Source organism: Tursiops truncatus, chromosome 3, assembly GCF_011762595.2.
Source record: "Tursiops truncatus isolate mTurTru1 chromosome 3, mTurTru1.mat.Y, whole genome shotgun sequence".
Lineage (NCBI taxonomy): Eukaryota > Metazoa > Chordata > Mammalia > Artiodactyla > Delphinidae > Tursiops > Tursiops truncatus.
Window position 1 is genome coordinate 143,583,958 of NC_047036.1, and position 13,339 is coordinate 143,597,296.

A 13,339-nucleotide genomic window follows, 5' to 3' on the forward strand; every position below is an offset into this window, starting at 1 on the left:
AAGAAAGTTGGATTTGGTGGTCTAAAAGGGGTTTTCCCTTCACAACCAACATCAGCCGGTGGGAAGGCATGGTTGCAAAACAAGGCAAAAAAATGAAAGCAGCAATTACGAAGATTGTCACAAACAACCACACACAATTTTCAGGCGGGGAAAGGACATGGGCTTGTGTTTGGAACAGAAAATACTTCATCAGTTTCACAGGGGTGTACACGGTGCTCCAAACGTACCACAGGGAGGCCCCTGAGATGACAGCCTACTGTGGAGTGCCAAGCCCTCTACACTTCTCATCTGTAGCCCTTATGACAAGCCCTACAGAGTCTATATTATTATGGTGACTTTCAGACCTAAGACTAGGACTTCACTTAAGCAAGTTACTCAAGGTCACACAGCTAGAAGATAGGGAGGGTTTAAGACCCACACAGAGTGGTTCCAGAGCTTTTGCTTCTCAGCCAAATAACTATGAAACAAGCATCAAAAGGGACAAGCATGCATAAGCATCCATGATATTCCAGATCCAGACCGTGGGTAGGTCCAGGAGTTGCAGAGTAACTAAAAAAAAAAGAAAGAATAGGTTAATGGTGGAGAGCACGAGTACTGAAGTCAGGCCTAGGTTCACTTATTGGCTCTGTATCCCTGGTCAACAATATAGCATCTTGGAGCCTCAGTTTTCTCATCAGTGAAATGGGTATCATAAGTTGTATTCCTTATTCCAGAGTGGTGTTGTGACACTTACATGAGATCCTGCGTGTGAGGCACCTAGCACCATGTTGACTTTAATTTTGAGCTATTGCTCTCATCACTAATGCGAGGATTTTATACATAGTGAAGTTGAGGCCCAAGCAGAGGCGGTGCAGAGGGCTATGGGAATCTCCCCATAAAAGGAGTGGGAATTCCTACTTCTAGGTGTTGTGAGGCCAGTCTGAGGCCCACATTTCTGGACTTTTGTGCATGGCATCTATGGAATGAGGGAGGGAGGGTAAGGCCAAATACTGAGCCCATGAGTCTGGCCTTAAGAAGTAACTGGCTTTGCAGAAGGCATTTGGAGGTGAGGAGCTGCCATGGTGGGGCTTCTCTAACAAAAGAAGATGAGACCACAAACATGGGATTCTCCCCTTTGCTCAGCACACCCTGGCCCATACAACACAGAATGCTGGCTCCTCTGGGAGACTGTGGGGCTCAGACAAAAGGATACACCACACTGGGCTTCATTCCTCCAGTTCACCTCCCCGCTATATATCCAGGGCAAAAAATGGTTAAAGACACAGTCAGAAGACATAGACAGCCAGTTGATCCTTAACTTTAATTAAGTAATTACAAATTTGTAATTTCTTAAGCAATATTGATTTTTAAATTTTCTTCTCATTTTTTTTCAACATGGAATTTTACTTTGCTTGCTTTCTTCTTTTTCGTAACCCCCTTCCCCCAAAGCTATAACATATCAAATAGTATCGCAGAGGAGAACGCAGGGGAAGCTGCCTGGGACAGGTTAAGTATTCAATTTAATGAACAACAACAATGTCATTACTATTACTTTTACAGAGTGCTTCCCTGACACCGCCTGGAAGTCCTCCGGGGTCGAGGGGGTTGGGGTAGATTGATAGCACTCCTAATTTTACGGTCCCGGGGAAAAGCCAGCTACATTTGCAAATACGAGGGGTGGGGGGATGGGTGAAACAACGTGGGGAGAAGAATAGAATAAGAGGGAGACAGATGGTGTGTGTGTTGGGGGAAGGGATCAGAGATCCTGGAAAACTTATGTTCCCCGATTTGCAAGAATGTTTCCATTTAACCACTTCTTGCCTGACTCCTGATTCTACATGAGAGAAGCGGAGAGTTGTAAGATTTGATGCCACCTGTGCAAGAGCCTGGACCCTCGGAGTGGAGAGAGCCAGGAGCGTTGGGAAGCAGAGGGAGAGCGGGTCTTGCTCTAGCCTCCTGGGGCGCCAGTCTGGGTCAGGAACCCAGGTAAGGGGCGGGCTCCCATTCCTCCGGCAGGAGCAGCCGGCGGTTGGGACTGTCCCACGAGGGGGCGCGTCTCGGGCCCTAGGACCCGCCCTCGCTGCGCTGGGCGCGGGGAGGGGACGCGGGAACCCTGGCGCCCGGTGCTCCGCCTCCCGTTTCCGGGGCAGCGCGGTTACCTGCACCGCCCGAGCCGCACCTGGCGGAGGCAGAAGTCGCAAGCCGAGAGCGTTCGCTGAACGGCGGAGCTGAGAGGAGGGATAGCACCCGGCTGGGGGGAGGAAGAGGCGGCGGCGGGCGGCGGCGTGGAGGCTGAAGGGCGCCGCGCGCCGCGAAGGAGGGCAGGCGGCAGCTGCGCTCGACTCGCTCTGCCACGCCGGCGGGGCGCGCACCCGGGCCCGCACCGCGCCGCTGCGGACGCACATGGCAGCGTGAGAGGGCCGGCGGCGGGAGGAGCGGGCGGCGCCGGGCCGGGGCCGCAGGGCCGCATGGACAGCGCCGCCACCCCGGCCGGCCCTCACTAGGGCCCCCAGTCCGCGGGCGCCACTCCCCAGATCATGGTGCCTCGGCGGCCGCCCGAGCCGAAAAGAGCCGGCCGGAGCCGTTGAGCCGGGGGCCCCCGCGGCGGCCGGGAGCTGCATGGGGGAGCGCGGGCCGCGCTCGGGAAGATGCCCCGGCCGGAGCTGCCCCTGCCGGACGGCTGGGAGGAGGCGCACGACTTCGACGGCAAGGTCTACTACATAGACCACACGAGCCGCACTACCAGCTGGATCGACCCGCGGGACAGGTAGGACCCCGAGAGGCCCCCTCCTGCCCCACGGGCCACCAGCCGGGATTGTGCAGGGGATGCCGAGGAGCTCGGCGAGCGTCTTCGGTTTCCCGCACCCCACACGCTCCACCTTCATCCCCTTCTGGACCGCCCGGGTGGGCTGCCGGGAGGAGGGGACGGCCAAGTGAGTTGGCCCAGGCTGCCGCCACCGCCTTCCTCTGATGAGGACTCAGGCCCCAGGCGGCACCTGCCCGGAGTTTTGACCTTAAGCTCTAGCCCCGCCCCCCGCCCCCCGCTTCCCCTTAGTTGGGTCGGGCGGGGGCTGGGGGAGCAACCTAGCCGAGCGATGCTGGGGCTTCCCGGGAAGGCTTTCCCCAGCACGGGGTGGGGGAAGAGGGGGGGATGGGGAAGCATCTGGTTTGGAGCGGGTGGCAGGCACCCAGGACTCAGTGGGAGACCGCTGGAGGAAGGACACTGCGTGCGTGCAGGGGAAGGCAGCCTGGAGTGTGGTTTTTGACAGGTGTCTCTGCGGCTCTGAGAGGAGCACGGGAGCAGTCTGGGGGCCTGGAGGCCGAGAGAGGGAAGGAAAGGAAGGAGCGGGGGAGGTCTGATCGGGGAGACCGGTTCTCCAGGAATCTCAGGGCAACTTGGAAGCTGTTAGGATGTAGATGGAGGTGAGAGGCCTCCGCAAAGCCCTGCCCATCCCTCTTTCTCCTCCCTCCCTTTCTCTGGGGACCGCGGCTTCTCAGCCCTGCACCAGCGCGTCCTGACCTTGGTGGGCACCAGGCCGGCTGGAGCACCGGATTTGTTTTTGCTGAGGCAGGTGGAGTGTGTGGCTCTTAGCTTCCAGACTTTCTCCTGGTTTGGACCGCTTGGCATTTCTTTGCACACACGCACCCCCCCTCCCCATGAATATCCTGTGGGGAGGGGAGGACCACCCTCTGGGACCGCAGTCACCTCTGTGGTCCAAGTGCCTCAGGAATGCGGAATTTTCACCTGGTCGCTGTGACCTTGGGTGTCAGTGCCTGTAAAGCAATGGAGGTGAATTGTTTGGACCCTTCATCCTGTGGGGTTGGGATGGAGGTTCCAGAAGTCCAGGATGGGGTGTGTAGCGAGGTGAAGGTTGAGAAAAAGCAGAAAGAAAATGTGAGCTGAGATTCCTCGTGGTTTCTGTGAGCACTTTGGTTCATTCATTCAACATTTACTGGGTACCTCCTCTGCGTTCAGTACCACGCTGAATGTCTCATCAATTTAATCCGGAAGAGAAATTTTTAACGCTGGAGAGCGTCCCGTGGGCAAGCTGCTTTTACCTCTGAGCCTCAGTTTCCCTATTTGTCAGGCAAATGATTTGCTTGGAAGGGAAGGAGTAATAGTGGAACTCTTTTTTTAAAAAATTTATTTATTTTACTTTTGGCTGCGTTGGATATTTGTTGCTGTGTGCGGGCTTTCTCTAGTTGGCGCGAGCGGGGGCTACCCTTCGTGTGGTGCGCGGGCTTCTCATCGCAGTGGCTTCTCTCGTTGCGGAGCATGGGCTCTAGGCATGCGGGCTTCAGTAGTTGTGGTGCGTGGGCTCAGTACTTGTGGCTCGTGGGCTCTAGAGCGCAGGCTCAGTAGTTGTGGCGCACAGGCTTCGTTGCTCCGTGGCATGTAGGATCTTCTCCGACCACGGCTGGAACCCGTGTCCCCTGTATTGGTAGGCGGATTCTTAACCACTGCGCCACCAGAGAAGCCCAACAGTGGAACTCTTCAAAGTTGGAAGGGACAGTGGAACTCTTCAAAGTTGGAAGGGACATAGAAGAACAAGGCCCAACTCCCACTTTCAAACGTGAGACAAACTTTGAGGCCCGGAGGTGCGATTTGCTTGTATTTTGATCTTTCCACCCCTCTGCCTTATTTATGCCGAGTTCTTTACCGGCTCTGAAGTTCTAACCTCCACACTTGTGGTCCTACTCACTTTCCTTCCCCATGCCCCCCTCAGGGTCAGTTGCCCCAGGGACTCTGTTGCTGTGTTGGTGAACTGGACAGTCCCTTGTCCTCTCCTAATACAGGCACAAGTTCAAGTTTCTGTGTCCTCCCATATTTTAGGTCCCAGCAGCTACTGAGTCCAGTGTGCTGTTAGCAGTTGAATGTCGAGGACACTGCTAACTCGGCCCAGGTCATGCATCTAGGAACTTCTCTGGGCTGCTGAGAGGATAACACAGCTGTAGAAAGCTTCTTAAACAACGGTCATTTTTTACCCTTGGAAGAGGGCAAGCAGTATAGCTTCTGTGGGATACTGACTTGACTAGAGCATAATTTCCCAAATTTTAGTATTATGTGGACCACGTTTTTTGCTATATCCACCTGTGTTATTGCTTACTTAATATTTGACTTTAAATCAACCCAATTTGAATTTTTTTTAGCCACTTTCATAAAGGGGAAACTAGTAATATCTATTGCCCCCAGTACTAGGGAACCTTTAAAAATACAGTGGAGGGGGGGAACCACAGTGCCATTATATTTGAGTTCACTCCTGGGGCCTGTCCACGGCTCCAGCAACAGGGCTGTGTAGCCTGTGTTTTTAGGCAGATTGGCAGGCATTAAAAACACATTGGCACTTCCTGGAGCTGCTGACTCTCTCCGCCTTGCAGGCCACTGGTTTGAATGCTGCATCTTTGTATTGATATCTGCTGGTCATCCCACCTGCACCGGCCCGGGGTAGGGCCCCTGAGCTTGGGGCGCTGAGGGGTTCTGAGCTCACTGTTGTGGTGAGCCAACTTTGAAAGTTTGGGGAAAGAGCTGAGCAGAGGGTATCCACTTCTGACTCCCTGGAATTCCCTCCTGCACACCCCAGAAGGGAGTTTTGCCTTCTCGTCCTACCTGTGTGGCCCCAGGCAAATCGCTTGACCTCTCTGAGGTGCAAGTGCTCCTTCGGTGAGAGAAGAAGGTTGATGAGATGTCGCTAAGCCCCCTGCCAGTTCTCAGATAGGATTTCGCTGATTCGCGCTTGATCTCGTCTTCTCCCTCCTGACTCCATGTCAGAATTGGGAGGGGGGATGGCAGGCAGGAGGGTGAGGGGACTCAGAGGAGGAGAACGTTTAACAAGGCTGAAAAGCGCCAGGCTTCTTTGGGGTGGTGAGGTTAGGGGAGAGAAATTCTGCCAAGGCAGTTACATCTCTGCAGCTGGTTAATGCTATGAAACAAAATATCACATAAAAAATTAAAAAAAAAAAAATTTTGCTCCTTGAGTGTGTGTGTGTGTGTGTGCACACGCGCGCCCATTTGTCTTGGTTTTTTTCCTTATCTGAATCAAGGAGATACACCTGTCCATTCCCCTGAATTTAAAAGAGGTAAGTCAAATGGTCCTTCAGTCAGAAAAGTGATTTCTTAGCCGCAGAGAACAGAATAGCGTTTCGGGTTACCAACCCTGAAGAATGTCCTGGCACGTTCCTCTCTCTGGGCCTGAGCTGTTTTGTGTGCTGTCCGGCTTGGAGGCTGCTGGGGGTAGGGAATCCAGTTTTCAGCTTCCCCTTTCACTGGGGGGTTGCCAGCTCTCTCCCCTTCTCACCCAGGGGAAGACAGGGAGGCCGAAATTCCTGAGGATGGTTGTCCCAACAACCAGAGAGGGGCCAGTGGGCAGCTCGGGCCCTGCCTACTGGGCCAAAGGCTCCAACAGCACCACGGGCTCCTCCCGAGGCAAGGCTGGTCTGAGAAGGTGACAGGTCTGTGGGGAATCAGGTGCTGCATATCGGGCTGTGGAGCAGCGTGCCTTTAGCAGTGCTAAAGTGGGTGCTTCTGGGAGCTTCTAGCAAAGAGCCAGCATTCCGGGTATATTTAACTTGGAGGTATGCAACAACAAACACACTGATTGTTCTCCGAGGAAGAATGGATTGTTGGAACTGGCCCTGCTGGGGAAGGTTCCTGAAGCCTAATTCCTGCTCATTGGGGGGTTTGTCTTCTGACCTTCTTCTAGAAACCACCTGGGAGCTCTGTGGGCACGGTTTCTGGGGCTGTGTGATCGGTGCTAGAGGCCCACGTGTCTGGGAGGCCATGTTGAGAGAACCCAGCAACTTCTCTCATGATTTGAGGAGGAATTTTTGCCAACGCTGTTATTTCAGGAATGATTCATAGTGTAAGACGTTGGGTCTGCAGCAGGCAAAAGATCTTAATCTCCTTCTGGTTACAGACCCTTATAAGAATCTGACAAAGGTTAAGGATGTTTCCTGAAGAAAAGCACGAACATGGCTTTTGGCACATAATTTCAGGGCGTTTGTAGACCCCGGGTTCATAACCCCTGCCAGAGATTAACTTAAAAACTGCTCGTCACTCCCTGGATGCCCTCCTGTTTAGCTAGGTAGGACATAATGAGTGACCATTTACTATATTCAGGTAGTCTGCTGAGAGCTTTCCACGGATAACTTCTTTTAATCCCCCTAACAACCCTGGGAATAGGTTATCTGCCCGAGAAACCCGAGCCTCAGGGGGGCTAAGTTGGGGGAAAGCCACCCAGCTTCTGAGGAGCTGAGATGGGAATGCCAGGCATGCCGACTCCAGAACCCAAATTTCTAACCACTCAGCTGCCTGGACTCCGTTACTGAATTAAGACCTCTGCTCCACCGCCTAAGGAATTTGGCCTTGGGGCATGGGGCCAGCACAGGCATGATTTCAGTTACCTGCTGCCATTCCGGTGTCGCCAGGCCATGGCTATCCAGCGAGTGGTGTAGAAAATGGAAAGAGGTTGAGTCTTGGGATCCTGGCATCTCGGATCGGCTGCTTGCTGCCTGAGTGACCTTGGCAAGTTACACATTCTCTCTGAGCCTTGATTTTGTCTTCTCTAGGATGGGGTGATGCGCATAAACTGTCAAGGGCCATTATGAGCATAAAATAAGTTCAATCACGTAGGGCAGCTAGCACAGAACCTAACATACAGGAGACACTTGGGAACGCCAAACCTTTTGGCTTTTACTAGGAAGTACTTAGGAAATACTTAAGTCAAATGGAGACTGAGTCTCCATCCAGCTCTGTAGCAGTTTGCAGCTGGGATGGACCTTTCTGGTCATGTAATCCAGCCCTCTCATTTCACTGATGAAACAGACTCAGAGACGGGTGACTTGCCCAAGGTCACACAGCAAACGTCAACCTTGAGTCTCTAGTAGAGGTCTCCTTTCTTCTTTCTTTTATGTAAACTTTTCCCTAAAAATCAGACCCAGTTTCTTCTCATCCACGGTAATAATTTGAGACTATGTTATGCTTGTGGTTTATTCTTTGTAATCCTTTTTGACTATGCAGACCAGCAAGTTTCTTTCATAGCATTGCAATCATTTCTGACTCGTGTCGTAGGAATGTGTTATATGTCGACCAGTTAAAGTACCAGCAATTGCAAGTGCATTACTGTTTTTATAATCAATTTAAATAGATTTAAGGTTATTGTTGGACTAATGTCACTTTCCACCAAGTTACATTCTGACAAGCTTTCTTAAGTGGGAATTATAACCAGCCTGCCAGGGAATTTACCCAAAGCCTCTATTCTCCATGCTTCTGCCTTTTTTTTTTTTTTTTTTTGCGGTACGCAGGCCTCTCACTGTTGTGGCCTCTCCCGTTGCGGAGCACAGGCTCCGGACGTGCAGGCTCAGCAGCCATGGTTCATGGGCCCAGCCACTCCGCGGCATGTGGGATCTCCCCGGACCGGGGCACGAACCCAACCCGTGTCCCCTGCATTGGCAGGCGGACTCTCAACCACTGCACCACCAGGGAAGCCCTGTGCTTCTGCTTTTAATGATCCACTAATACCTTTAGCTTGGGCCTTTACAATTATTAGAGGACTTTTCTTCTCCTTCCAAGGCTTGAATTTATGATCTACACATTTCACGGGAGTCTGCAATGCACGGGAATATCTTACGTCATTCATTAAGAAAGAAATAAGGTTAAAAAGCACTAGTCTAGCTAACAGGAAGAAATAAGAGGCATTGGAACCCACAAATGAATAAAATAATAATAAATGCTAAGTCTCCTAATATGTATTCTGTGCTGCGCACCAAGTGTTTTATATTATGATCTCATTTAATCCTTTTGCCAACCATATAAGGTAAGTACTGTTATTTTCTCCATCCTCAGATAAGGAAACAGCGATTTAGAAAGGTTAAGCATTTATATTTGCTCAAGGTCACCACCAGTAGGTGATGTACCCAGGATTGGGGCCCAGCTGGTTGAACTCCTGAATCCACACTCGAATTAGCTATTGCCATTTCAGGGCTCCAGATGCCCTGTTGACAAGCTGGGCTGGAAAGTTACCATTTACTCCTAAATTGAGGCGAGCCTGCTGTGGATCTCCGGGAAAGATGTTTTGCCAAGGAGGCTTAATCAGAGAAGCCAATGAGATCCACATGGCAGCTTAGGAGACGATCGGGCACAAAATCTACCTTCTGGGAGCAGCCAGCTAACCAGAGCTCTGGGAGGGAGGGAAAGAACAGAGAAGGAGGCAGAGAAACTCTGAAGGATGCGGTGTGTGGAGAGAGAGAGTTCAGAGTCGTTCCCGAGTCTCTCGGGTAAATGCTCCCAAAGGCCAGGGACTTAGTAGCCAAGGCAGCGCCTCCCTGTCACCACCCCTCCCGCTTTTGGCCTCGCCAAACTGACCTGATTCCCCACTCCCCTGGGATCCCCGGGAGCTGTGCAACACTGCCCTTTTGAAGAGAAGCGAATCAGGTTGCCTTGGTTACTGGGAAGGTCGCAACGCCCAGCTCAGGTGCACATAAGGAGAGACGAGGCTAGAATAAGTGGGAGTTGGCACGTGGCCGGCATGCTGCTGCAGAACTCTCTGGATGCAGGAAGCCTCAGTCGGGTTTTGGCTGCATTTGCAGGGGGTGCCAACTTCACTGCAGTCAGCTGTCTGTGCCGAGTGTCTCCAGCCACGTCTGCCTCCAGGCTATGGGGATCTGCCCCTGGCTCAGCGAGGGGCCCTGGATAAGAGAAACCCACTCCTCTTGGAGAAATGGCCTGGGTAGCATCTCCTAGTACTTCCACTTGGACAGGACTGAGGGCTGGATCGGGGCTGAGTCTGGGTGAAAAATGCGTGCCGTGCCTCTCCCAGCACAGAGGGGCCCGTGGGCCACACACCTTTAGGTGGAACAGGTAGAGGCTCTAGTTACTGCTACTGACAAGCTTCTCGGCTGCCCTGAATCCCTGTTTCAGAGTGAGATAAAAGAAGAGAACACTCAGAAACTGGATACAGTGACGTTTTGTTATTTAACCTTCACCAGCGGACCATTAAGCCTCCAGCTCCTGGGCAGACAAGCTCCTGCCAAAATAAAGGGGGGGCGTTCACTGTTGTTGTGTGGGGGGAACGCAGAACGTTCTGTAAAGATGCTAGACAGGGGAGAGGGAGTGGAGAAGAGAGAGCAGAGAGGAGGGAAGAAAAGGACAAGTGCAGTGGGTTACCTCCACCCCCATTGCCTCTTCAATGCTTCTACCCATGACATCTCACCATTGGAGAGAAATGGGATCTTTCAGTTTCAAATGTCTGGCAAAGAAAAAGGACCGAGGCTTAGGTTCTCGTTCAATGGTCGGCCAGAAAAAAAAAAAAAAAAAATGAAGCCGCATCAAGATTAGGGACACCTTTGTTGGCTTTTTTCTTCCCCTGCTCCATTCATCACTCTCTGGCAGCCAGGACACCAGGCCAACGGCAGCTGCTGACTTTCCCCAGCCGGCTGCCTGCTGTTGCCGGGCCTGGTTTGGTGGCAGCCAGACTGTCCCCACGCTGGCTTCCTCCCCGCCCAGTGGCGGTTACTTGTTTGATTTGTCTCTGGGATGCCCTTAGGATCCACTGACTGATACCTGACTTGGAAGGATGAAGTATCAAGATCCAGGCATCAGGTGTCTGCTAGGATGAGATGAGCCTGGGACAGCCTTCCAATCCTGCATCTGTCGTGGCTTTTCTTGGATAGTTAGGGCTCTCTGAGCATGGCGTTGTGTAGTCCAGGAATTTCTAAAGTTTTTATGTTAAGTGAAAAAAGAAGCAAACCCAAAAACTGTTCCATGAAAAATATAAATACATGTGGACGAATTAAGGGGTTTTAAAAAATGTTTCACTTGAATGGAAGGGCTGTACATGAATCATTTTCTAAAACAAAACTGTGGCACATTATTAGTATATTCACAATATACAGAAAATTGCAGAGAAACGTCTGCTAAATGGAACACGGCATTTACAGACCTTGGAAAGATAAATAAAAAGGGCAAGGTAGGTATAAGAAAAGACAAAAGACACAAAGAAGTCTGGAATTTAATTATGAGTATTACTGCCATTATATATTACACACATCATCACGTTTTATCTTTCCTCTGAGTTTGGACTTATAAGAGCCATGAGAAAACAATGTTTGGAGAGAGGGAGAAAGCTTCACTGTGTTCAAATTTGCTTCTGACACAGTCATTAGGATTTTCAGTTAAATTTAGATGGACTGAATTGTTTCATTTTTTTGTTCATTTACTGCCCAACCCTTCATACTTCCTAAATGTATATTTATCCTAGTTTAAGAATCCCTTTCAAATCATGCATCTAATCAATCCTAATCTTTCTGGTTCTACTCCTTAAAAACAGTAATTCCCTGACCCCAAAAATTTTAATAAAAAATGACCATGTGATCTCTCTTTTCCATTACATATAACACCTATCCTTTAGGTAAGATTGATGCCCAAAGCAGATGACCTAACACTCTGTTTTGAGGTCCAGCCCTTGGGTTTCTAAAACACCATTCGAAGGAGTTATCTGCAGTTTACATATGATTTCAATATCACAGCTAGAAATAGCAGCTCCAAAGCACATGTTCTACTGACTAATTTGGTGGGGCATAGTGTGAATGACCTTTGGATACACCGAGGTGGTATCAGGATCATTCATTAATTTCAAAATGTATTTACTGAGGCCTTTTAAGCTCAAGGAGTTTACAGTCTGTCGAGGTGAAGAGACAGGTAAATATGCAATTATAACACAGTGTGATAGTGGTTATAATAGAGGCATGAACTTACTTAACCTGGAGAATTAGGGAAGGCTTCCTGGGAGAGGTGGCACTCAAGCCCAGTCTTTTTTTTTTTTTTGATAAATTTATTTATTTATTTTTATTTGTTTATTTTTGGCTGCACTGGGTCTCCGTTGTTATGCGCGGGCTTTCTCTAGTTGCGGCGAGCAGGGGCTACTCTTTGTTGCAGTGCACCGGCTTCTCACTGCGGTGTCTTTTCTTGTTGCAGAGCACGGGCTCTAGGCACGCGGGCCTCAGTAGTTGGGGCACGCGGGCTCAGTAGCTGTGGCTCACGGGCTCTAGAGCGCAGGCTCAGTAGTTGTGGCGCACGGACTTAGCTGCTCCGTGGCATGCGGGATCTTCCAGGACCAGGGCTTGAACCCGTGTCCCCTGAACTGGCAGGCAGATTCTTAACCTCTGTGCCACCAGGGAAGCCCTCAAGCCCAGTCTCGAAGGGTAAGCAGGACTTAGCCAAATTAATGAATGTTCTGGGAAAGGAAGCATCAGGTGCAAAGGCAAGGCGGCATGAGAGTGCGTGAACCCTTCGGGAAGCTGCAAGTTGATCATCTGACTAGCATAAAATGCTTGTCAGAATGGCAGAAGATGAGGCTTTGTCTTCTCCCTGCTCACCAATAACCCATACTTCTCTTGCTGAAGTCTGTGCCTTCAAAACATTTGTAATAATATATTGTAATCTCTGTGAATCCAGATTGCAACCAATTCCAATCACTCGATTTGCAGGAAATGCACTCAGTTTCCACGTCACGTAGGTCATGATTTCCGCTGGTTGAGATGCAACGAGCAGGATGCCATGTGGACGATAATGTCCCAGAGCTGCAACAAAGGCTCTGAACATATCCACATTTCTCTGTACCACGTCGAGGTAGGACTGAGAACTACCCAGAGAGTTGACTGTGAAGATCGCCACCTTTGCTGAAATTGCTAATGTGCAGGCAATTCCCAGTTCTCCACCGCCAACCGCGGTACTTTTATTGACTTTTATTCTCATGATTTGCCCAGTTCTTTGAATTTATATCTGAGACACCTTCAGTGATTTTTGCAGTATAGGCTAGCAAGTCTGCCTGCTGTGCCGCATCAGATGATGATAGAGAATACAGGGGAAGTTCTTCTTGAAACTTGGCAATCATTTCTTTAATTCATCCAACAATGACAAATTTAGGCCTGATACATCACAGGAATAGTGCCAGTGAAATTCAGCAGGTTTTTCTGGGAACTATCTTTGAAAACATAGGTATCCATGGAATATCTGAAATGTGGGAAAAACATATTTACAGTCTTCAGTTCTTCCATAGTTAGATCCCTGAACTTGTACTTGCCAAGCAGTCGCCTCACACCCTCACTGTTGAGCTCCATCTCCAGCCAGGACCACGAGTCGGGTTCTAGTCCAGGAATTTCTTACACGTGCATTTGTATCACTAACAGTGACAACCATAACTGGCCTCTGATGATCGCGATGCTAATAGTTATATTTAGTCATCTTTATCCAGTAGCTCGCGTGGGCCAAACACAGTTTGTTGCTCATGGTATTTTTGTGGCATTTTGCAGATGGGGAAACTGAGGTTAAGAACAGCCAAGTGACAAACTCAAAGTCATAGAG

General features: G+C 50.3%; 1 protein-coding gene and 1 pseudogene across 1 annotated transcript in view; one reads left to right on the forward strand and one right to left on the reverse strand.

The window, feature by feature from the left end:
- The first annotated feature begins 2,143 nt into the window (after positions 1 to 2,143).
- WWC1 (WW and C2 domain containing 1) overlaps positions 2,144 to 13,339 on the forward strand; it is a 153,105-nt gene continuing 141,909 nt past the window's right edge. The window contains exon 1 of the mRNA XM_033853548.2: positions 2,144 to 2,746. Coding sequence (XP_033709439.1) covers positions 2,628 to 2,746 — 119 coding nt within the window. The 5' untranslated portion in view covers positions 2,144 to 2,627. The remainder of the gene's footprint in view (positions 2,747 to 13,339) is intronic.
- Positions 12,218 to 13,117, reverse strand: LOC117311654 (ubiquitin-conjugating enzyme E2 variant 3 pseudogene; annotated as a pseudogene).